The sequence below is a fragment of the Erythrolamprus reginae genome, chromosome 4 (assembly GCF_031021105.1).
Source record: "Erythrolamprus reginae isolate rEryReg1 chromosome 4, rEryReg1.hap1, whole genome shotgun sequence".
NCBI lineage: Eukaryota > Metazoa > Chordata > Lepidosauria > Squamata > Dipsadidae > Erythrolamprus > Erythrolamprus reginae.
The window spans coordinates 41,950,028-41,975,885 of NC_091953.1; the positions used below are offsets into that span (position 1 = coordinate 41,950,028).

At 40.0% G+C, this 25,858-nt stretch overlaps 1 protein-coding gene across 2 annotated transcripts; it reads left to right on the forward strand.

Moving 5' to 3' along the window:
• Positions 1-378: 378 nt before the first annotated feature.
• LOC139166509 (OX-2 membrane glycoprotein-like) lies at positions 379-25,427 on the forward strand. Of its 2 annotated transcripts, none has more exons than XM_070750156.1 (6): positions 379-460; positions 1,566-1,647; positions 4,386-4,709; positions 5,965-6,228; positions 8,571-8,684; positions 23,193-25,427. In XM_070750156.1, the coding sequence occupies exons 1-6, from the start codon at positions 458-460 to the stop codon at positions 23,198-23,200; spliced, it is 795 nt and encodes a 264-aa protein (XP_070606257.1). In that variant the 5' UTR covers positions 379-457; the 3' UTR covers positions 23,201-25,427. The 2 variants fall into 2 exon arrangements, with proteins under 2 accessions (XP_070606257.1, XP_070606256.1); XM_070750155.1 differs by lacking the exon at positions 379-460 and adding an exon at positions 479-720.
• Positions 25,428-25,858: the final 431 nt, after the last annotated feature.

Below are 25,858 nucleotides of genomic sequence, written 5' to 3' on the forward strand. Positions count from 1 at the left end.
ATCAAATGATCAAATATATATGTATATTTCATGCACGCACACAGAGAGATATGATGTGCAGTAAGTATGTGTGTATGTGCATATATCTTGTTGATACTGTTTAATACTTTGCGCTGCTATAATTAAAGGGAGCATTAACGGGAGATGATAAATTAACATTCCAATCCACCAGAAACTGATTTATTTTTATGTCTGTGTCCAAGTGTGTGTGTGTGTGTGTGTGTGTGTGTGTGTGTGTGTGTGAAGCTAGGGAAGTCAGGAAATCTTTAGGAATGAAGAAAAGTTTAGCACTGTGCCAAAGTATGCCTTATACTTCCTCCAAAACTTTAGTCCAGGCTTCCGTTTGTTCCTCAGAACGTTTGAGAAGATTTTCTCAACGCATTTGAGGAGCCTTACAACTTGCAAAGAGAGCCTTCCGTGATTCTCCTTGTGCCTGAGAAATTTCCAATTGAACTTGATGGTGCGTATATGTGTTTTTGCTTTGTTTTTGTTTAGCTTACTGCTTTGATGGAAACGGTACTGCATGCTTCTACTACTATTTTGGTTTTGATTTCTTTCACTGCTGATATTCCCAATCTGAAGCGAACAAAAGTAATGTGGAACTTTCACGTCATATTTCTTTTGGAGTTAATTGAATTATACAAATTGACTTAGACTTAGACATTGCTGGAATGATGGTTAATTATGTCATTGTTGTGATTCTGCAAGGAGATGTTCAAGGTAGGTAACAGTAAATAAATAAGAAAATATGAATTAACAGGATTGCGCAAATCCTTCAGTAGGCACTTGGTTCACAAATGATGTGCCCCTCTGAGTCTGTGTCACAAAGCAACTACAGGTACTTCAAAGTTTGAGGGAGCTGCTTCAAGGATCCCTTGAAGTTTTTAAATTGTGTTTGCTTTCCACTGAGGTATTTATTGTTGCAAAGTACCTTACTGAAGGATCTGTAGAGTTAAATCACAGTTGAGAAAATTGAAAAATAAAGATTTGAGGGAGGCTTTTAATTGTATTAGAGTTTAAGAAAGAAAATGATATGATTGAAGTCTGATGATGAAGATTACGATGATGATGATGGGAATTGTCTTGTGTTTGAATACCGAATTAACTTGAATTATGATATTTGGGTCAACTCCATTTTGCATTTTCCTTTTTTTATTCATACATACAGGCATACAGACTACTTTATTTAGAAAAATCCAACAATCCATAAAAAAATCACACTTGCTGTTACATAGATTTGTACTGCATATTATTGCACAAATATGAAAGTGTGTTGTGCATTCTGTTGTTTCTAATACTATAAAATAAACAAGGTGATTTAGCAGATTTGAATTGCTAGATTTGTGAAAACACACAAAGATTTCCATTTCTTCACCTGTTTTAATGACATTTATATGTATGGATTAGATGTTACCTTCTTTTTGCTACTTTCTTAGATTTGGGAAGACATAAATAGTTCTCTTCTGATACTATAATTGATATATCATCTTCTTTCATTATATTCAAAATGATTTTTTGATGTAGAAAAATATTTTACTAATTTGTTTTTCCTTTGCTATTCTTAGATAATGAAGGGTATTTATACTACATGGACTTTGCAGGATCTTGCTTTGTGCATAATAGCTATAGTGTTCTGTTCCACACAGGGTACGTCCAGTTTGAGAAGTATAATTCATTTTTTAAGATTAAAAAATTGTTAATGAATAGAAGTTACTACCAAAGTCATATTATATTATTTCCTACAGTTTCTTTTTCTTTTCCCTTCCTCCCTACCTCACCTCATTCTTTCCTTCTTTCTTTCTTTCCTTTGTTTGTTCCTTTGTTTGTTCCTTCGTTCCTTCGTTCCTTCATTCGTTCCTTCGTTCCTTCCTTCCTTCCTTTCTTTCTTATCTTTCTCTCCTATTTATTTTTGATTTCGGAAGTCATTTCAAATTGTTGTCTTGCTGAAATTTCCAGTAATTGTTCATTTTCTTCATTAACTTAACTTCTTCATTAACTTTGAAATTAGATTCTAAATTTTTTCCAACCTGCACAGTATATCCTGTTACTGACTGCTACACAATCCTCAAAATATTTAGAACTACTCTCATGCTTAATGGTTGTCAAGATGTTATTTTCTTCAAATGGTTTATTCCCTTTCTCTTCAAATGTACCTTATCTAGTTATGGCTAAATACGTCAATGTTTAGTTTCATCAGTCCAAAGCATCTTGTCCCAAAACCTTTCAGAGTTATCAAAGTTTTCTTTTGCATATGTTATGATGATGCAGAGAAAATATTTCCTGTTTATAATTATTTCACACCATGATTGCTATACAAGCAATGCCATTTCTTAATAGTGCTTCTCATATTTGAAATGCCTAGTTGGCAGAATTTTAAATTTAACCTTTCTGCACGTTATAAAAGTAGAATTATCTTGAGATGCTAAGAGATGTTCAAAGAAAGTCATGGGTATTAAAAGTAGACAGCAGCCTAATACTAACACTGTGAGTAGTGTTAAAAATAGATATGAAATTTGATATGTCACTATTAACACACCATGAACTTGCATCATTTCCACAATATTTTATTATAGTTTATTGTTTCTAGCATAAGTAGTCTGAAACTTTCAACCTGGAGATGAAAGGTGTGTAGATGAAGGTACTGTGACATATAATAATGAATTAAAATTATTGCTTATTTACAAAAGAATGTACACAATGAAGCGGTTACAAAAGTGTTTTGGCTCAGGTATTTATCTTGTGATTGCACCATAAAAATAGAAGGTTTTTATGATATTTCATCTAGCCAGACTACTTTGGGATTTATTTGGCTAAAGTTGTGTCTAGACTTGTTGAAGTGCCAGAGTATTTTTGAATGTAAGCATCTGCAATGTGAATTCATCACAGATATAATAAGCTTTGGGCAATATATTCATTTATGCAAGTCGGTTGGTCTGGGATGGAATAGTGCATCATTGCTTCTTAACTCATTTCATTCAAGACTCTTTAACTTAGTCTACTTAACATACATTGACATCTGCAAAGTACAGCTGTGATTGATTTACACTTCAGCTATTTAAACCCTAATCTTCTCTGGTGCTATAAGAGAAGCCTAAAAGTAGTCTGGTCCAAAAAAGATTCTAGATTATTCTGCTTATAATAAACATTAGGGAGATTCTCCATTTTAAGATGTGTTCAAAGAATCAACAATTGTCTTTACCAGTTAACTTACATCTCTTCATTCTAGCTATTATTTTGCACCCTACTGTGTTAATTGTTCCATTATTTTATCTCCATTACAAGTGACATGGTCTTTATCTGCATTCCCAATACATTTATAAATTGAAAACCTTCAGAATGATTTTGTTATAAACAGTGAACTAAAAAACCATGAAAGGGGACATTCCAGGTTTTAGAATTACAAGTTAAAATAAGACTAGAGATATGGATTTTAAACTATAGGGAGACATATTTGATTGAAACATAGAAATACCTTTGTAACAATAAGAACAATTTGATAAGTAGAACTAATAACAGAGAAGTGGTAGAGTCCCTTTCATTTATATGCTTGTGACAGCTATATTTCTGGACTGCTTTAAATTGAATCCCTGAACTAACAGAGAGTTGTGCTTGATGACCTCCATTTCCTTTTTCAGCCCAATATGATTCTACATTTCTTCTGTAGCCTGGATTTATAAGCATTTGATAGAATACAGTAATTGATGAATAAAATACTAGAGTTGTAGATAATCCAAGAGCCTAATAAACATGATCAAGAGGCAATATAAACGTAGCAGGAATTTGTATTCAGCCCTAAAAATTAGGACAGAATACTTCTATTAGTTTTGAATATATTCCATGGCCTATAAATAGAAAAGCTATTTCTATGTCTTTGACTTAACTCTACATGATTGTAGAAATAGCCTATAAATATAAATTGTAGCCTATAAATAGAGACAATAGCTTCTCTATTTATAACCTATGGAATTTAAGTCAAAATCTAGTAAAAGGTATTTATAGAACAGCTTTAATTATATTGAATTGAGGAAATCATGTATTTTAAGTGTTGCCCAGCTAACGTTCTTACATATGCATAGACCACTAGGAATTTTCCAACACATATTTGTTATCTGTTATTTTGAAAAGACCCATGTATATACTATTACTATTACTTTGTTCTTGAGAAAAGATAATGAAGATGTTCACTATCTGAGAACAGATAAAGAAAAAATAATGAAGATGAAATAAGCAGTGAAGGAGTGGATAAAATGAGCAGAGCAATTTTGGATTTATAAAGGCAACTTACTCAAATGGTTTTTAGGGAGAAATGATTTTATAAAGAGAAATATTTGTTATATGAAGTTCATGTACAATTAGCAATTATGAACTGTTTTGTGTTCTGCCAGGTGCGGTAAAGACAGACAACCAAGATGTGGAATTAGGTGGCAATGTCACTTTGAGATGTACTTTATTACAACAGTCTAATATTTACCAAGTTACATGGACCAAAAAAAAGAATGGAAATGATGAAAACATTGCAACGTACAAAACAAATACAGGTCCAACTGTTTTAAAATACAAAGATCGAATCAATTTTACAGTTTGGAGCCCTCAAGATATTGCTATTAATTTGTGGAATGTGAGCATTGAAGATAATGGTTGCTACGAGTGTTCATTTTTTTTGTATCCTGTAGGGCCTGACATAGGACAATCATGTCTTTCTGTCTATGGTAAGTCTGCCCAAATAAAACTAGCTTCAATGGGGGATTAATGAAGCCTGTCTTTAAATGGGCCACTATTATAATAAATCATATACTTTATTTGAGTGTGTAAAGCACTAAATTATGCAAGGAAATATAATAATCAATAGTCCTCACTCAAGACGAATTTGATAGAATTTTACCGGAATTACATCACAACTCAGTTCATTTTATTTTACCAACATTTGAAAGGTTTTGTTTTGTGAGGTTTTTTTCTCTTTTTTTCTTTTTTGGCCACTGCTATAATGCAGTTGATATCACTTGCAGTGCATCTAATTATTACCATTCATATAATACAGAGGCACTTTTTAGTTACCCCAAAAAGTTTAAATCACAATACCTTGCAGTTATCTTAAGTTAGATGATACCGTCTTTAGCATGATATTTGCCATCAACCAAATATTTATAATAACTCCCACAATCTCTTGGATATTGCCTAATCTGATATCAATTGAAATACAAAACATTGGGAGAGTGAAGAGATTAAGAGAATATTAAGTTATGGCACAGGACCGATTTATATTTTATTGCATAAAATATAAAGAGACCTATTGCATAAAATATAAAGAGACCTATTGCATAAAATATAAAGAGACTTTGTATGATATTTGAGGATGTTACCTAGAAGGGATTATGTGAATTTTCTAGCAAGGAGGTCACTTTCCATTTGAAAGCATTTGTTTGATCTAGTTGTATCTTCATTCATATTTTATTGTTCACTTGAGTTCCTATACTATATTCCAACAGTCCTATTAAGTGATACCAGTGAAGGGCCGCTCTTCTTACCTGCTACCAGTGCTCCCTCAGAAGCTGTCCCAGGGGCATGCGCCTCAGTCATGCGCATGCCTGTTGGTATGAGATCTGGCTTCTGCACATGCACAGCGAGCCAAATCTCATGTGAGGGCATGCGCGAGAGCGAGATTTTGGCTGTTTTCACTGATTTTTTTGCTTCCACGCATGCGCAGAAGCAAAAAACCAGAAAATAACTGAAATCTTGCTCTCATGCACATCTTTGCATGAGATTTGGTGTGCTGTGCATGCGCAGAAGCCAAATCCCATATGGGGGAGTGTTGGGGGCAGCCAGCTTGACACGCATCCTGGATTCTTCTACCAGAGCCGCACACCTAGGAGCACCGGCTGCTGTCCACCACTGAGTGATACATAAGTCTAAGTGCTATTGCTGTTGCTATATTATCAAGTTTTTCTCTTGTGATTTGTGTCACAGATGATCTCAAAACATCTATAGACTACAACATCTCTGATAATCATTTGCACGCCAACTGTTTAGCAACTGGTTTTCCAAGACCGAACATTTCATGGTTTCCATCAGGAGGTGAAAAGAAAGAAAAAAATATCACAAACCCAAATGGCACCTTATCGGTCATAAGCAACATTTTTGTAAGCGTATCAAATGTTGAACAAGGGCTGACTTGCCACATTTCTCACAGAGGAAAAATGAAAAGCATTAAAGTGCCTGTAAAAGAAATAGGTAAGTTAATAGAACAGATAGGTCCAATAACAGCACTGTTCTGAAAGCTGATAAAACTCTATGTCTGTATGTGGGAGAGTGTTTGAAAATCTTATTCCTACTGTTCTGTCGGGCTCTCTGGTAGAATCCTCCCAAAAATTCACAGGTACAAATTTCAGACACACACACGTTTGAAAATTCAAAACAATGTTCTTTATAATGAAAATTCACTTAAACTAAGCCCTCTTTTGGTATAGCAAAGAGCACTCGTCTCCAAACAAACTGGTAATTTATACAAGTCCCTTATCAGTCCTGTGATACTTAGCTTGCAGCTGTGAGGCAATTCACAGTACTTCTTCTTTCACAAAGTGAAACACACTTTGCTCTGGTTTAGTTTCAAAGCAGGGAAAAATCAGCACACAACAAATCAGTCAGTAAAGCAGTCATGAAACACAAGGATCAGATAATCCTCCACAATGGCCAAACCCACAGGCTGCTATTTATAGCAGCCTCACTAATTACCACAGCCCCACCCAACCACAGGTGGCCTCATTTTCTTTGATAATAATCTCTCAGTTGCTGTTGCCTATGCATGGCTCTCCGCATGCGTGGCTGTATCATTAATTCTTGTTCTGAATCCAAGGAGGAGCTAGATAATTGATCTTCTTCTGAGCTGTCTGCCACACTCTCCTCCTCCCTGTCACTCATGTCTTCTTGGTCAGAGGAGCCTTCATCTTCAGATTCCACCCAGGGCAAACCAGGCCTGCAGCATGTGGATGTCTCCCCCACATCCACAGTCCTTGGGGCAGGAGCTGGGCCAGAGCTAACCACAACACCTACTAATATTTTTTTCCTGGTAAGAGAAAATATTTGTAGCTCATGGTTGACATGAGGAGTCCTTGATGCTCTCTGACCTTTCTTGTTTTCTTGCAGATCTTTCATTGCCCAAACTACAGTGGTTAATTTTATCAGTGCTAGTAAGGAGTACAGTTTTCTATCAATGGTGGCTTGCCCAGTCAGTGTTAGTGGAGGTGGTCTTAGAAATTATTTGTTTGTGCTGTTTACTGTTTGGCTGTTTGGCAGTTTTTGATTGGGGTATCATTTACCTGATTGTTGGTTTAATGTTAACTTGGGAGTTAGTCTACAATATAATGACCTGGATGCTGTTTGCTGGTGGAGAGGTGGTTGGTTCCACACTGTTGGTTTTTAAGCTGGGTGATAGTCCCTTTTGCATAGTCTATAGCTGTTGTGAGGGGAAGAGCCTTCTCTGTGGTGGCCCCGGCCTTCTGGAATCAACTCCCACCGGAGATTAGAACGGCCCCCACCCTCCTTGTCTTTCGCCAGTTACTCAAGACCCACCTATATCGCCAGGCATGGGGGAATTAAAACATCTCCCCCAGGCTTTCTTATATTTTATGTTTGGTATGTATGTGCTGTATGGTTTTTAAATTGTTGGATTTTTTTTAATGTAATTTTATTATTAGATTTGTTCCATTGTTATACTGTTTTTATTGTTGTTGTGAGCCGCCCCGAGTCTTCAGAGAGGAGCAGCATACAAATCTAATAAATTGAATTGAATTAATGTCTATGTGTCTATTGGTGGCTGATTTGTCAGATGCTAGGCTTCTAGAAATTTCCTAGCATTGTTGAACTTGGCTTGGTGTAGGACAGTGATGGCGGGTGCTATAGGCACACCTACGGGTGCCATAGGTGGCACATGGAGCCATTGTCCTAGCAGCTCCAACGTGTATGTGTGTGCTAGCCAGCTGATTTTTGGTTCACACAGAGGCTTAGGAGGGCATTTTTGGCTTCCAGAGAGCCTCCGGGGGGAATGGGGGAGGGCATTTTATCCTCTCCCAGCTCCGGGGAAGCCTTTGGAGCAGCCTTTGGAGCTTGGGGAGGGAAAAACATGAGTCTACTGGGCCCACTAGAAGTTGGGAAAAGGCTGTTTCTGGGCTCCAGAGGGCCCTCCTGTGGGGGGGGGGGCAGGAAAAGCTGTTTTCATGCTCTCCAGGCATTGAATTATGAGTGTGGGCACTCGTGTATGCTTGACATCATACGCACATGCTCTTTCGGCATACGAGGGGGAAAAAGGTTCTCCATCACTGGTCAATTTTCCCAATTTAAACAATGGTTAAATATGTCTATATGTTGTGAAATTGAAGAATTTTCATGATGAAATTCTTTAATTGCACAACATATAAACATATTTAACATCTCCTGGAGGTTCCTCACCAATGGCAACTACAACACACCTTCTTTGTAGGTTCTAATGGGGTGGGTTGATGAACAGGGGTTTCAATAATATAGACCCTATTTTACACTATCAACTGCAATAGTATTCTCTTTTTTCCCCCATGCAGATCAAACCAAAAAATCTTTTCCTGTGATGCCAGTTGTATTGGCTTTGATTCTAGTGATCCTGGTTATTGTTGTGGGTGTATGCTGCTGGAGACGACAAAGGAAAAAACATAGAGGTAAATTATTCAGTTTTATAAAACAGAATTTGTCAAACATTTTTATTTTTACTACTTTACTGCTTGATTTAATGTAGTAAATTCTCTTCATATGATTACATAATATGAAAATGACTGGATTATATCAAGCAAAGATATTGGTATGGGATAATTTGCCCCGTCCTACTCCCTACATAAGTACTAATATACTGTATGCAAAAAGAGCACAATCCATAATACTATATTAGAACAAATACAAATATCTCAGGGACCGCCTTCTGCCGCACAAATCCCAGCAACCAGTTAGGTCCCACAGAGTGGGTTTTCTCCGGGTCCCGTCAACCAAACAATGTTGCTTGGCGGGACTCAGAGGAAGAGCCTTCTCTGTGGCGGCCCCGACCCTCTGGAACCAACTCCCCCCAGAGATTAGAATTGCCCCCACCCTCCTTGCCTTTCGTAAGCTGCTTAAAACCCACCTCTGCCACCAGGCATGGGGGAACTAAGATACACTTTCCCCCTAGGCCTTCACAATTTTTATGTATGGTATGCTTGTATGTATGATTGGTTTTTATATAATGGGTTTTTAACTGTTTTTATAGTATTGGATTTTGTTGTACTTTTTTACTGCTGTTGTTAGCCGCCCTGAGTCTGCGGAGAGGGGTAACATAGAAATCCAATAAATAATAATACAAATCTAATAAATAATAAAAGTTCTACTCAATTGAATTGTTTGTTCTCACTGGTAAAAGTTTTTAAAGATCTCTAAAAGACATTTCAACTTCACTGACTGAGATCATTTCAGGTGGATAGAACAGATAAATCCTTAGGATACATTTATGCAAACATGTTACTTGTACGTTCTAGTTCTTTCCTGGAAGAGAGAAAATGTTAGAAATTGGCTTTTTGAAAGAGATTTTAACATAGATGCCACTGTTGAATAATAATCCAATTTTTGATCTTTGTATCAGCATTATAAAAGTATGAAAGCTTTCCCCAGTACCTAACACAGAGGTCTTCAAACTTGGCAGCTTTAAGACTTGTGGACTTCAACTCAGCTAGCTGAGGAATTCTAGAAGTTGAAGTCCACAAGTCTTAAAGATGCCAAGTTTGAAGACCCCTGACCTAACTTAATTAATGCTTGATTCAGAAGGATTTTAACATTCCTACACACCATGCCCCTGCTCATCCCAAAGATTTTGTAAACTCCCTTTCAAACAATGCCTCTGTCCTTGTGTGGTGGCCAAGTGAAGGACATTATCCATTATGTTCTCCACTGTCCCATTTACAATGAGATCAGGGCCAAATTATTAGTGACAGATGGATTCAAGGACTCTGACTTTGAAATACTGAACATAGGTTTTCAAGTGTCAGCAACCAAATTCTTATTTTTGCTTTGCTGTCATTTAAATTTAGAGAGAAATACTTCTTAGCTGTAACTTTGGCTTTATTTTATTGTAATCTAATATTTTTATTATCCTATCTTAAACTTTCACTCTGTCATTATTAGTTCATGGCATTTCCATTTTATGACTTGTGGTTACTAAAATAAACTTATTTTCTTACTTACATTCTAGTTGTGGCTTGTAGGCAACAGTATGTTGGCTTGCAATGTACTGCATTACATAGGATAACATTAGCATGTTTCAAGTAAAACTGGGTTTTTACTGTGCTTGTGACATATTGGCCCACTTCAGCAAAACAGACCATTAGCAGGAATGGTACAGATAATCCAGAGATAGCTAAGGTTGGTTATCTTTTATCTGTTATCTTGTTAAAAAGAGTTACCTGAAAATCTTGATTAACAAAGCCATGATGGATGGCAGAGGCAAATACTGAATACAGTGGTACCTAAAGATACGAACCCCTCGTCTTACGAACAACTCGTGATACGAACCCGGGGTTCAGAAAAATTTTGCCTCTTCTTACGAACTTTTTTCGAGTTACGAACCGGCGTTCGGAGACTGCTGGGAAGCCGCGCGGCTGTTTTAAAAGGTAACAGCCGGGCGGCGGGGCTTCCCAGAAGCCTCCCGAATGCCGGTTCGTAACTCGAACAAAGTTCGTAAGAAGAGGCAAAATTTTGCTGAACCCCGGGTTCGGTTCGGGAGGTTGCTGGCACCCCCCCGAACCCCCCGAACCCCGAACCTGGCAAAAGTTCGGGGTTCAGGGGGATGCTGGCAAGCCCCCCAGGCCGGCTGCGACCTTTTAAAAGAGCTGCGCCACTTCCCATCTGTCTCCTGAAGCCGAACGCTAAAGCCGAACTTCCGCGTTCGGCTTCAGGAAACAGCTGCTAAGCGGCGCGGGTGTTTTAAAAGGTCGCAGCCGGCCTGGGGGGCTTCCCAGCACCCCCCGAACCCCAAACCCGGGTTCGGGGGGGTACTGGCAAGCCCCCCAGGCCGGCTGCGACCTTTTAAAACACCCGCGCCGTTTCGCAGCTGTCTCCTGAAGCTGAACGCAGAAGTTCGGCTTTGCCGTTCGGCTTCAGGAGACAGATGGGAAGCGGCGCGGCTCTTTTAAAAGGTCGCAGCCGGCCTGGGGGGCTTCCCAGCACCCCCCCGAATCCCAAACCCGGGTTCGGGGGGGGGTACTGGGAAGCCCCCCAGGCCGGCTGTCACCTTTTAAAACAGCCGCGCGGCTTCCCAGCAGTCGTCGAAAGCCGTTTTTTTGCGGGGGGTTTTTGGTTGCACGGATTAATTGACTTTACATTGTTCCTATGGGAAACAATGTTTCGTCTTACGAACCTTTCGTCTTACGAACCTCCTCCTTGCACCAATTAAGTTCGTATCATGAGGTATTACTGTATATGGTCTGAATCTGGTGATGACCACAGAATTATAACTTAGAAAGTATGAGGAGGAAGTGGTAAAAGGTTTTAAACCGATGAAATCAGTGAAATAAAGAAAAATGAATACAATGTAGGTGAAAGAAGAAGAAATCGAAAGTTGTAGCAGAACTTAAATAACTTTGATTTATAAAACTGAACGCATGTTAGGAAGTGCATATACATGTTTATTTATGAATGAAATTGTTAAAACATTTGGCTAAAATATTAACAGGTTTTATCTCAATGGTTTTGAATGTATAAGAGAGTAAAAATCCATAGGAAAGTGATAATTGCATAAGATTTTATTGATTTGCAGCTGCAAGTCTTTCATTATCTAGGCATTTATTTTTAGTCAATTACTCCCTGGGAAGACCAATTTTACAAACATATTTGCAGAATTGCAGAAAAAACAATTGCTGCCAATCTGCCTTCCATTGAGGACCTGTATACTGCACGAGTCAAAAAGAGGGCGGGTAAAATATTTACTGACCCCTCACATCCTGGACACAAATTGTTTCAACTCCTACCCTCAAAATGTCGCTACAGAGCACTGCACACCAAGACAACTAGACACAAGAACAGTTTTTTCCCAAACGCCATCACTCTACTAAACAAATAATTCCCTCAACACTGTCAGACTTTCTACTAAATCTGCACTTTTATTCTACTAGTTTTTCTCATCATTCCTATCACCCATTTCCTCCCATGTTGACTGTATGACTGTAACTTGTTGCGTATATCCTAAGATTTTTATTAATATTGCTTCTTCATTGCTTATTTGACCCCTATGACAATCATTAAGTGTTGTACCACATGATTCTTGACAAATGTATATTTTATTTTATGTACGTTGAGAGCATATGCACCAAGACAAATTCCTTGTGTGTCCAATCACACTTGGCCAATAAAATTCTATTCTATTCTATTCTATATGCTGCATGAATAATAACTTAATACATAAACAGGAAGGGAAATAAATAACTATCTATCTACAACAATAAAACCTTTCAAAGCTAAAGTACAAAGTCTTTTGCTGTATGGCCCATAGTCTGGAGCAGTGATGGCGAACCTATGGCATGGGTGCCACAAGTGGCACACGGAGCCATATCTACTAGCACATAAGCTGTTGCCCTAGGTCAGCTTCACTGTGTATGTGTGTGCCAGCCAGCTGATTTTTGCTTCTCACAGAGGCTCTTGGAGAGCATTTTTGGCTTCCAGAGAGCCTCTGGGGGTCGGGAAGGGCGTGTTTACCCTCCCCAGGCTCCAGGGAAGTCTTTGGAGCCCGGAGAGGGCAAAACACGAGCCTACTGGGCCCACCAGAAGTTGGGGAAAAGGCTGTTTCCAGCCTCCAGGGGGCTTCCGGGGGTGTGGGGAAATTGTTTTTATTCTCCCCCAGCATTGAATTATGAGTGTGGGCACTCATGCATGCGCGATAGTGTGCATCCACACTCTTTCAGCACACAAGGAAAAAAGGTTTGCCATCACTGGTCTAGGGGGTAATCCTTAGCCCAACTTTTACTGAAAGATATAATTCCCTAAGGAAAAAACAAATAATATTCAATGTATTCATTATTTTAATTTATTTAGTTACCCATCTCAAATTCATAACACTGGATGGCTAACAGCAGTTAAAAACAATATATAACAATAGAAATAATGCATACATAATTGGCAGCTGAGATAAACAAAACACTACAAAGCAACTTGATTTACAACAAGTTTCACTGGTCTGCAGTCCATATTTAAGCTGGGCTTAGATAAAGCTTGAACTGAAATGAAGAAGAAACTCCTAGATCTGGATGTACAAATGATAGGTTTAACCAGGAGTGAAATTCAGCAGGTTCTGACAGGTTCTGGAGAACTGCTAGTGGAAATTTTGAGTAGTTTGGAGAACCGGCAAGTACCACCTCTGGCTGACCCTAGAGTGGGGTGGGAAGGGAGATTTTGCAGTATCCTTCCTCTGCCACTCCCACCAAGCCATGGCCACAGAACGGGTAGGGAAAAATTCTGAATTTTACCCCTGGGCTTAACATTGCTATAATTCTGCTACAACAAACTCACATCCACACTTCACTACTCTCAGCTTAAAGTCTAAACAGTTTAGGAGTACTTTCCCCCAATTGAATATCCTATTTATTATTTTTATCTTACCTTGTATAGTTTAACTTTTGTATTATTTCAACTCGTACTTTTTGTTGTGTCCAGAGGACAGCTGGGCCTTGCACCCGCCCCATATTCCTTGGGCGGGAGAATACTGCAAGGTGATTGGTTGGCTCAGCCTGGCAGCCCGGTATATATATAGCTGCCAGGCACAGCCATGTTTTGTCTTGTCTAGTTCTGTAAACCGTTACTTCTGTTGAATAAAGAACCGTTCCTTACTACGACATTGAAAGGTACAAGAGTTTCTTTGATTGCAGAGCATTGAACACATTTAAAAAACCCTTTTTTTTTACCATATAAAGTATATGTGTTTTCATATGGAAAAGTTCTCATTTTGGCAGAATAGTTAACTTTCAGTTTAGTATATCATTGTTCATTTTTAGGTTCTTTGACCATAAATAGATGATGACAATAACATGAAAGAGTTAGAGAATTTATGAAAAAAATCATGAGTAATAAGAGGTTCTGAATATGAGTATTCACAGTATAGAAAACTGCTAAAATATGTTTGGAACACCAGCTTTTGATCGCATGTTTGGGAGGAGGGGGACAGAGGTAGTTTGGGAATGTCTGGGTTTTCTTGGAGAGAGATCTTGAAATTCAAAAGGTCGTATTTACACAAGTGAATGCTTTGACGGGAAGCACTGGGGTGTGTTTTCCTGCACATTTTTATCTTGAAGCCAAGTGTCATTAGGAAAGATAATGCCCACTTCCTTTCATAAACAAAGTAGTCTGTTATGAATTTTGAATGTATGATACTTAGATATATTTTCAAATGTTCCTTTGACCTTCTCTAAGAAGCATTAGAAAAAGGATTTTATTGTATGGTAACTCCAACTGCCCTGAATAGATATAAACTAAATGTAAATCGCTCCAAACTTGACTGCAGAAAACATGACTTCAGCAACAGAGTGATCAATGCCTGGAACTCACTACCTGACTCTGTTGTTTCTTCCCCAAACCCCAAGATTTTCAACTTTAAATTATCAACTATTAACCTCTCCCCTTTTCTAAGAGGTCTGTAAGGGGCATGCATAAAAACACTATTATGCCTACCATCCCCGTCCTTCTGTCCTATTATCCTTTTTATCACCTCTTTATACTTTGTTATGTTAATACAAACTCAACACAGACAAGACGGAGTGGCTGTGGGTCTTGCCTCCCAAGGACAATTCCATCTGTCTGTCCATTACCCTGGGGGGAGAATCATTGACCCCCTCAGAAAGGGTTCGCAACTTGGGCGTCCTCCTCGATCCACAGCTCACATTAGAGAAACACTTTCAGCTGTGGCGAGGGGGGCGTTCGCCCAGGTTCGCCTGGTGCACCAGTTGTGACCCTATTTGGACCAAGAGTCACTGCTCACAGTCACTCATGCCCTCATCACCTCGAGGCTCGACTACTGTAACGTTCTCTACATGGGGCTACCTTTGAAAAGTGTTCTGAAACTTCAGATCGCGCAGAATGCAGCTGCGAGAGCAATCATGGGCTTTCCCAAATATGCCCATGTCTCACCAACACTTCGCAGTCTGCATTGGTTGCCAATCAGTTTCCGGTCATTTCAAAGTGTTGGTTATGACCTATAAAGCCCTTCATGGCACCGGACCAGATTACCTTATGCTGCACAAATCCCAGCAACCAGTTAGAGTGGGTCTTCTCCGGGTCCCGTCAACCAAACAATGTCGTTTGATGAGACCCAGGGGAAGAGCCTTCTCTGTGGTGGCCCCGCCCCTCTGGAACCAACTCCCTCCAGAGATTAGAATTGCCCCCATCCTCCTTGCCTTTCGTAAGCTGCTTAAAACCCACCTCTGCCGCCAGGCATGGGGGAATTGAGATACACTTTCCCCCTAGGCCTTTAAAATTTTATGCATGGTATGTCTGTATGTATGATTGGTTTTTATATAATGGGTTTTAACTGTTTTTAGTATTGGATGTTTTGTTACTGTTGTTAGCCGCTCCGAGTCTGTGGAGAGGGGCGGCATACAAATCCAATAAATAATAATGATAATAATAATAATAATAATAATAATAATAATAATAATACAAACTTTTTATCTATCTATCTATCTATCTATCTATCTATCTATCTATCTATCTATCTATCTATCTATTTATTTGATTCTTATGTGCCCTTCTCCTTAGACTCAGGGTGGCTTACAACATGTTAGCAATAGCACATCTTTAACAGAGCTAGGCTATTGCCCCCACAATCCGGGTCCTCATTTTACCCACCTCGGAAGGATGAAAGGCTGAGTCAACCTTGAGCAGGTGATGAGATTTGAACAGCTGACCTTCAGATCTACAAGTCAGCTTCAGTGGCCTGCAGTACAGCACTCTACCTGCTGCGCCACCCCGGCTCATTAAAATAATTCTATACTTGTATGACAAATAGAAATAAATAAAATAAAAAATAAAGAAACAAACAAGACACCTGTAATTTAATATGATCCTTTTTTGTTCTCACATCAACAAGGAGGTTTGATTGTTTTTGCAATAGTTTTTGGCTTGTACCTGACAAAAGACCAATGTAGAAAAATGGAAAGTAAGGCCAACAAAATCCATTTCCTGAATGTGTATAAAGACCAGGAGATGTTGAGGATTAAATAAGCAGCTAGAGCTGTTCATACAAAAGGGAAGAGAAAAAAGCTCAGGGGAAGTGATACTGTTTTGAAGAACCAGCGACTCTTTGTCCCTTCATTTTCTGCTCAATCTGCGTTAACTTTTTCTTACACTCCTTGTAAGAATATTCAATATGCCCACTAAGTTTTACAACTCAGTTGAAAAATTGCTCTTTTTACTCTGGCACATTTTGCTTTGATGGACAATGGAAAGGGCTCTTTTCCAAAACAGTAGCACTATGTAAAAAGCAGGATGTATTTCTCCAGTAAAAAAAACAACCCTTGACCTTGCCCCTTTCTTTTATTTTACTGATGTTTACATAAGCAACTGTTGAAAGTAAAACCTCTCCCCGGTCAAATTTATCTTGTGGTGATTTCCTGGATACATTCATATAATTTTCTTTCCAGTTTAGCCTACAGCTCTGAAATTTCCTGTAGGTCTTCCATTCAAATATTAATTGGGTCCAAACCTGCTTATTAGTAAGGCCCAAACCTGACTCAAATCTTCTTTTTCCCCCAGTCCAAAGTCATCCAGTGTAATAGCCTGTGGGGAATGAACTTGAGAGATGGGGTAAAGAGATGGTGCTTAGAGCAGTGTTTCCCAACTGGTGTGCCGCGACACACTGGTGTGCCGCGAGACATGGTCAGGTGTGCCGCGAGGCGGAGGCCAGCTCAGGTTGTTTTGAAAGTCGGCCCCCTCGCGCGCATGGCTTCTCCTCGCTAATAGCGGCGGGCAATAGCCGGGGGAGGGGCGGCTTCTGCAAGTGGGAGCTCCAGGGCTGAGGCTTCCACTTGTGGCTGTCCCTGCCCGATCCATCCTTCTCTCCGGCTTTCTTGGGGCGCGGCTCCTCCCACAGCTGTGGCTGCAGCGGCGCTGGCGATCCGTCCGCTAGCTGCTCCGAGCGCTGTGGGAACGCCCACCCCTCTCACAGTCCCGCTTGGTCTTCTCGGCCACCTACATGCTGCGGGAAGCCTGGGAAAACCAAGCAGAGCCCCAGGCCAGGCAGAAGAATGCCGCTGCCTTGCTATCCCGCTCTCCCCCCTCACATGCACACTTTCGGCTGGGCAGGGGGCGAAGCCGACCCCCTGGCTGCTGGCGAAGGAGGTTCGCTCGAGCCTCAGAAAGGAGGTGGATTCAGGCAAAGAGCCTGGCGCAACGGGCGCAGCGTTGGAAAGCGAGCGGGCGGTGGGGGCGCTTCGCTTCTGCCTTCCTGAGGTGCTTTTTTTGGGCTCCGCGTCCGGCGAGTTTCTGCCTTGCCTTGCCTACTTAACGCGGTGGGAGAGATGCTAATTCCCATCCCAAACAGTCCGTCTTTTCCCTCAGGAGTGCGTGGGCGTTTTGTCCCTGGCAGCATCAGGAGGACAACAGATGACTAATCCCACCAGAGAACAAGAGAGAGAAAGCATGAGAGAGAAAGAAAATAAGAGAGAGAACGAGAGAGAGCAAAAGAGAGAGAGAGAGGTGCTTCTTGAAGCATATGGTAAAAAGCACCCAAATAATAAGAAAAAACCCCCAGCCCAAGCACACCTGTTTTTGAAAAGAATAAAAGAGGGGAAAAACCCAGCCCTCAACTGGTTTTGGAAATGGTTCGAGTGTGTATACACACACAGGCATAAAGAGGGGAGAGAGACAGGGATGGAAAAAGAGGAGAAGTGAGAAGGAGAAGGAATGAGGGAAAAAGGGAGGAAGAGAGAGAAATGAGAAACATGAGAGAGAAAAGGGGGAAAGACAGGAGAAGTACCCAGAAATGAGAGAGTGGTATAAATTTGAGGAGGGATGATTGATGATTGACTGTATTTATAAGAGGATGTTACATGGGATTGTATATATGAGGGGGTTATTTATGTATGTATGTATGTATGTATGTATGTATGTATGTATGTATGTATGTATGTATTTATTTATTTATTTATTTATTTATTTATTTATTTATTTATTTATTTATTTATTTATTTATTTATTTATTTATTAGATTTGTGTCATTTTGGTTGGTGGTGTGCCCCAGGATTTTGTAAATGTAAAAAATGTGCCGCGGCTCAAAAAAGGTTGAAAATCACTGGCTTACAGAACAGTCAGTTAAGAGAGAACAGCTGCATAGTGGGAGGAGAGAAAGTGAAGCAAGAGGCTTAGGCTCCCCTGGTAATTGGATGATAAAGTGATGGCAGGAGAATTTCACTTTCAGACTTGCAAGATGCTGCAGTTGTATTGTAGTTTTACAATACAGTAGAATTAACTTATGTGCTTGAGTTTACTTGATGAGCTTAACATCCAGATAGTGCACCATTAATACCATTAAATACCATTACCATTATATTTGGGCTAGAAGGGACTTAAGTTATTAGTAAAATATAGATTATCTGCTCCTTAGAGTGGATTAGAGCTTTGCAGAAGGAACAAATAAATTTGAAGAAAGAAGTGCTCCCCAAAATAAGCATTTAAGGATAGTTTTCTTGGATATGTATATGATCTCTTCTGGACCCTAATATAGGTGGCACAACGAACACACCTCTTTGATCATATTATCACAATTCTATGAAAGCATAGTGCTGTTTAGAATTCCAACTTGAGAACATTTAACACGGTATTTTGCCCTCTCACAAAATACTGACTGATAAAGTTATGTAGAGGCTAGACCAGGGAACAAAACAAAACTGAAGTACATGGAAACATTTTTCTGCCATCAACTTTAAAAAAAGCCCTGATTTGCTAATATATTGGTATGGTTAATTGCTAATAGGAGGGTATTGGAGGACAAGAAAATTTGAAGGGAGAATGTTGTAGCATAGGCAAGATTGAGGATAAAAGAGTGAGCAATGGAATTTATTGTTTCAAGAGTGAAGGGCATTCAGTTTGTCGAATGCTGCAAATAAAGAGTTAGACTAAAGGCAAGAGATGGTAGACAGGATTTGAAGATAGCAGGGAAGAAGAATGTGGTCTGAGCAAACATGGACTTGAATGGAAGTACTGTGATAATTCGTCTTACAAACGCCTCGTCATACAAACTTTTCGAGATACAAACCTGGGGTTTAAGATTTTTTTGCCTCTTCTTACAAACTATTTTTACCTTACAAACCCACTTCCGCTGCTGGGATGCCCCGCCTCTGGACTTCCATTGCCAGCAAAGCACCCGTTTTTGCGAGAGGAGCCTCAGTGAAATCGCAGCATCGCAAAAACAGAGAGGTCCGGAGGTGGGGTTTCAAGGACTTCGGTGTTTTTGTGATGCTGCGATTTCACTGATGCTCCCTTCACCTTCCTACCCTACCTCCGAACTTCCATTGCCAGCGAAGCGCTCGTTTTTGCGATGCTGGGGTTCCCCTGCAGCATCGCAAAAACATAGAAGTCCAGAGGTGGGGTTTCCCATGGAGGGGAGCCTCAGGGGAATCCCAGCAGCGCAAAAACAGGCACTTCGGCTGGCAAAAGGGGTGAATTTTGGGCTTGCATGCATTAATCGCTTTTCCATTGATTCCTATGGGAAACATTGTTTCGTCTTACAAACTTTTCACCTTAAGAACCTCGTCCCAGAACCAATTAAGTTTGTAAGACAAGGTATCACTATATATGTAAAACAGTGTTGTTATAGCCCATCTCAATAAAAATAGTTTTAATTTTCCTTGGCGTTGATTCTGTGTTTGATCTATCTAATAAGGAAGATAGTCAGCCTGGTAGATTGAAAATTTGCTCCCTAAACAGAAACAAGTAGTAATGAGTAATGAATGGCATTCCATATTCATTGAGTGGATAAATGAGAGTAAGATACCTGTCATATTATAAAACACTAGCAGAGATACATGAGGAAGGTTAGAATTTCTCTGAAAATTTGAGGGAAAGGCTATTAGGAAATTGTATAAATGGGCTAGAAAATGAATATTGTGGATATGATTGTGATGAGGATTAATAGATGGATAGTTGTGTAATGATTATCATTCAGGGGAATGGATGGTTGACTATAAATTGGACCTAGTGGTCCTACAAAAGTGACCTGCATATTATGGTCAGAATCAGGAAAATCACCTAGTACAAAATGCTAGAATCATTGATGAGGGAGAGAATCCCAGCGACCGGTTAGGTCCCACAGAGTTGGCCTTCTCCGGGTCCCGTCGACTAAACAATGTCGTCTGGCGGGACCCAGGGGAAGAGCCTTCTCTGTGGGGGCCCCGACCCTCTGGAACCAGCTCCCCCCTGAGATTAGGATTGCCCCCACCCTCCCTGCCTTTCGTAAACTCCTTAAGACCCACCTTTGCCGTCAGGCATGGGGGAACTAAAACACCTCCCCCTTGCCCATGTTGTTTTGTTGATTGATTGACTGTGTGCCTGTTTTTTATATATACTGTTTTGTTTTTGTTTTTTTTATGAGATTATTAATTTCAATTGGAATCTGGATGGGTGGGCATTGGATTTGGTATTGTGTACTGTACTGTTTTTTTTTATTATTGTTGTGAGCCGCCCCGAGTTTGCGGAGAGGGGCGGCATATAAATCCAATAAACCTAAACCTAAACCTAAGTACTGAAATTATGATCGCAGCAACGCAAGAGCACGCAACAGATTCAAACTTAATTTTAACCGCTCCAAACTTGACTGTAAAAAATATGACTTTAGCAACTGAGTTGTCGAAGTGTGGAACTCATTACCTGACTCAGTAGTGTCAACCCCTAACCCCCAACATTTTTCCCTTAGACTATCCACGTTTGACCTCTCCAGGTTCCTTAGAGGTCAGTAAGGGGCGTGCATAAGTGCACCAGTGTGCCTTCTGTCCCCTGTCCAATTGTCTCTCCTTATCTCATTTATCTTTTCTTCCTTTCAAATATGTTCACCTATACTTTTATATCTTTTCTTCTATTCTTTTCTTTACTTATATTATTACATATCTATTCTTTTCAATGTGTATTATGTATTGGACAAAATAAATAAATAAAAATAAAATAAATAAATAAATTTATTTCAGGAAACACTGGATAGGTGATTATAGGAGAAGGAAGACCCACACATCGGGGAAGATCTGTTCTTTTTAACCAGTTATTTCAACCATGGGCTATGATACTTGAAACATTTGGTGCCTTTGAGTTATGTTACACTGATGTGGTATTACCTTAGAACAGTGTTTTTCAACCGGTGTGCCGCGGCACACTGGTGTGCCGCGAGACATCATCAGGTGTGCCGCGAAGCTCAGCTTCTGAGACCGGAAGCTGAGCTTTATTCTTCGCGCCCAGATGGAGCTTCCCAGTGGAGACAGCAACAAGTGTCCTTTCGGGCCCGGCGGGAGGGCAATGGCAGCAGGAACGGGAGGCTGTCGGCTGCAGCGGCCCCGGGCACCGTTCCCTGTAGGCTGGGCACGCCTGCGCCAGCGCACCCCAAAATGACCCCCCACACACCCTTTTCCAGGGGTGCGCATGGAGCCGCGGCCACCCTCCCGCCTGCCCGATTTCCCTCCGCGCGGCTGGGGACGCGGATCCACCGCTCTCGCCAGCCCGATCTCCCTCCACCCGGCTGGGGAGGTGGATTCGCCGCCTCCGCCAGCCCGATTTCCCTCCGCCCAGCTGGGGAGGTGGATTCGCCGCCCCCGCCAGCCCGATTTCCCTCCAGTGGCTGGGGACGCAGATCTACCGCCCTCGCCAGCCTGATCTCCCTCCGTGTGGGGGGGCCACGAACCGACGACCGGGGGCTGTCCGTCCATGTTGGGTGGTGCAGGGAAGGCACAGGCAGCCCCAGGGGAGAACAAGGGAGGGAGAGAAAGGAAAGAGAGAGAAAGGGAGGGAGAGAAAATTGAATGAAGGAGGGAGAGAAAGAAAGAGTAAGAGGTAGAAAGGATAGAGAAAAAGGAAGAGAAAGGGAGGGGGAGAAAGGAAAGAGGGAGGAAGGGGGGAGAGAAAGAAGATATGAAGGAGGGAGAAAAAGAGATAGAAAGGAAAGAGGGAGAGAAAGGAATCAGAGAGAAAGGGAGGGAGAGAAAACGAATGAAAGAGGGAGAAGGCGTGAGAGATAGAAAGGATAGACAGAAAGGGAGAGAAAGGAAAGAGAGAAAGGGAGGGAGAGGAAGGAAAGAGAGATGAGAGAGGAAGGAGGAGACAGAAAGAGAGGAAGGAAGAGAGAGAAAGAGGGAGGGAGAGAGAAATAGAGCGAAAGGGAGGAAGAGAGATTTTTTTGTCCAAACTTTTTTAGCCCCCCCCCCTCAATGTTCCCCAGGATTTTGAAAATATGAAAAATGTGCCGCGGCTCCAAAAAGGTTGGGCAACACTGCCTTAGAAGACTATTCAGAAACTAGTAGATCCAAAATGTAACTGCCCATTTATTGGCTATTGCTTGGTGCCAAGGTGCTTCTGGGTGCGGAGAGAGGCGGCATACAAACAAACAAACAAAGAAACAAACAAACAAACAAAACAAACAAACAAACAAACAAACTTCTAGTGGTTTCCCATTTTTGTGAAGTAGGTGACTGAGGATCCTAGATGCTATTCATAATAGTCTGCAATGTTTGTCATAGTTTTTACCATGAATCACTGTATTATTATTCTTTGTCTCTTATGCCATCGTCATGGTTACATGCCATGGAACATGCTTTTCCCTAGAGGAACACTTGGCTGTTTCTTTTCCAGCATTCTGGAAGATGCTGAAAACAACTTTTTCAGCTAGCTTTTGATTCCTTGTAGTAAAAATAAACAATATGATTAATGTTCTAGATTTTAATCATACTCTGGAGAAATATATATATATTTGCTCTTGTTTTACTGATGAGTTTATTTACACTGCTAATTAGGGTAGTATAGAAATACTATTAAAAGTAAAGACACTGAGAAGGAATTTAACTGAAAGGTCAATAGCTTACAAAAATGGATGGAAAATAGATTTAGAAAAGTGAATAAGCTCCACTTATCTTAAACAAGAGTAAACAAACAAACAAAATCGAAATATATAAACTATGTCTGTTCTCTTCTAGGATTCTAACGGATTCAACCAGCACCAGTTTACTCTATGAAATTGAAAAACAATCAACCATGCATATTATGAAGACAGCTATAGTTTAAATGAATATGTGGTCCAATTCTACTTCTCTACTTGCCTTAAAAAGATGCTTACATTTCTTTGTTGATATAGTTGAGCTTTTCACAGTACAGTGAAATGGATTGGCTGTCAGCTACCAAATCATCCAGCTAAAAAAAATATTTCAATAGTTTTCAGTAATCATGTTCAATGGCTGATTGTGATCATTCCTGTTCCTAGAGATGTGGAAGAATGACTAGATGATCAACTCTGGACCAATCATCAGAACCATGCTTGGTAGCTAAAGGAAAGTCTCTTCTTTTCTGTCTTCTTCTTCCTGCCCACTACAGTGTCATAAATATATATTTCCTACAGTTTAGAACTGAACAATTTTTAATAGAAAACGTATTCTATATTTCTATTATGGCAATTCTATCATGAGTGGTAAAGCTTTTAAGTCTTTGCTACAATATTCCCAACCCATATTGGGAACCCATCAATTGGCAAAAAAGAATCCTTTGAAATACAAAAGATTAAGTTCAGAAGAACAAAGGTTCCTCTGTCCACTTGCAGTGTTCTTCAGTTAGTTCTCACTTTAATTGAGCAAGGAAAAGTTCTCACTTTATTGAGCAAGGAAAAAAATGCATTTAACCCAACACATAGTCTAATAATATCTGTACTATAGAACCTCTGCACTTAATTTTATTTGGATTTTTTTGGTGAAAGGTTCTGCATATGTGCATTATTTATAAACAAATGCCCTATAGGTATTTCTCAAATTATTTTCCTAAACCCTTTGTACAGCACTTCTTTATACCAATAACCATATAATATTTGAATAAAATACCATGCGGCATATGTGTCTATTAGTAACATGGATGTGAATGGCTTTGTGCTAAATACGCAATAGTCAGTCAGGCCGCTTCTATAGTAAGTAGGAGACAACTTACTAGAGAAGTTCTCATCCATCAGACATATTCCTCCTTTTAAGTAGAAAATTCCAGATATTTTCTGGGGTTGATTTTCAGTGTTCTGTGTAATGCAACCTATAGAGCTGCATTTCTGAAACAGGGAAAGAAACATACTTCACTCTTTAGCTAAAGAACAGGTAGCTTTCGTTTAGGCCAGAAACTCAATTGTTATTTGAACTGTTTATTAAATGAAACTGCACTGTGATAACAAATTTACTTCACTTTTGTTTACTTTACAGACCTGCAGGGGTTAATAAAATAGAAATAGTTTTTGCGATTTTTTAAAAATCAGTATCACTATTTGGTATAGCGAGTAAGGTGCTGACCTAGGTACCAGCAGCCTGTGAGTTCTAGTCCCACCTTGGGCATGGAAGCTGACTGGCTGATTTTGGGCCAATCACATGCTTTCAGCTTCACTCATCTCACAGTGTTGTTATGGGAAAAATAGGAGGAGGAAGGACTATTAGATATGTTCACTGCCTTGAGTTATTTACACAGGTGGGATAAAAACCTAGCAAAATAAATAAGTAAATAGTTGTGAATGAGGCATTTACTAAATGAAGATTACCTGAACATTTCCTTACATAATTCAAAGTGCAGACTTTTGCTTATTTAATAAAATATCATTTGTATGTAATTCCAAAAATTCCTGGATGAACTTGAGAAAGTGCTTTCTTTGTTATTATGTTTACAATATTGGGCTATGTCCTGGCTTATTAAATATTGGTTTGTTTAATAAACTATAATTGATAGGCTGATCTAGTGCACTAAGCCAGAAAAACTCCCTTATGGCTTCTCATTAGCTCTGGACCTCAACTTACTGATTTTTCCTTATTATAGAAGTTTATGCCTTCCCCCCAAAAACACAAAAAACCCAAACCCACAGAAACCAAAATTTAACAGTCCTGTTTCTGAAAACTTGCAGACAATGATATTTGGCTTATATATCTCTTTACTAGAAGTTGATGTTGTAAATTTAATGCATCTATGTTCATCTGCTTGCTTTGAATGTGTTTTTAGCTTGTGAAATCATTCTTAGCTTCATATATTGCTCTTACTTTGTTGTATTTTATTATACGTACCTCTGTACATTACTGCTATTAATAGTATTGAGTTTATTATCTGAAGTATCAGTTCCTATTGCATGTAATAGAAGCAGTTGCACACTCTCACTTTCTTTCCAAAAATGTCATGCTCTATAAAATTTCAGTTCAATGGAAGTGTCTTTAATTGCTATTGTTCCATCGTACATTCATTGATCCCCCAAATCACAGGTGGGCTTCACATAATTTAACAACCGGTTTGCCTAGTGCAGAACCAAAAATGGGAATGCGCGCACACATTCCATGCTTGCACAGGATTTCAAACACTGAAATTTCATGCACACAGGTTCCGGCACAGCTTCTCGGGCAGCCACAGTGAGTAGAGTTGGCAGGGGGGAAATCAGTTGGTTGCGTGGGCGAGGCAAGCAAGCCAGAGAATGAAATATATATGATGGGATAGCCCTGGGGCAAGTGGGCTGGCCCAGCTGGTGGTCGGTACAGGCAAACAGTCCGAACTGGCAGCCGCCCACCTCTTCCCAAAATGCAAGATATTTATGACATGATTTTGTACAACTTTCACACTAAGCTCGTTTTCCTAATGTGCTGCA

Bases quoted from the DNA above. Each gene is read 5' to 3' on its own strand.
- LOC139166509 (XM_070750155.1), top strand. The intron at 1,648-4,385 runs GTACGTCCAGTT...GTGTTCTGCCAG, and splicing joins AGTGTTCTGTTCCACACAGG to GTGCGGTAAAGACAGACAAC. The intron at 6,229-8,570 runs GTAAGTTAATAG...TCCCCCATGCAG, and splicing joins AGTGCCTGTAAAAGAAATAG to ATCAAACCAAAAAATCTTTT.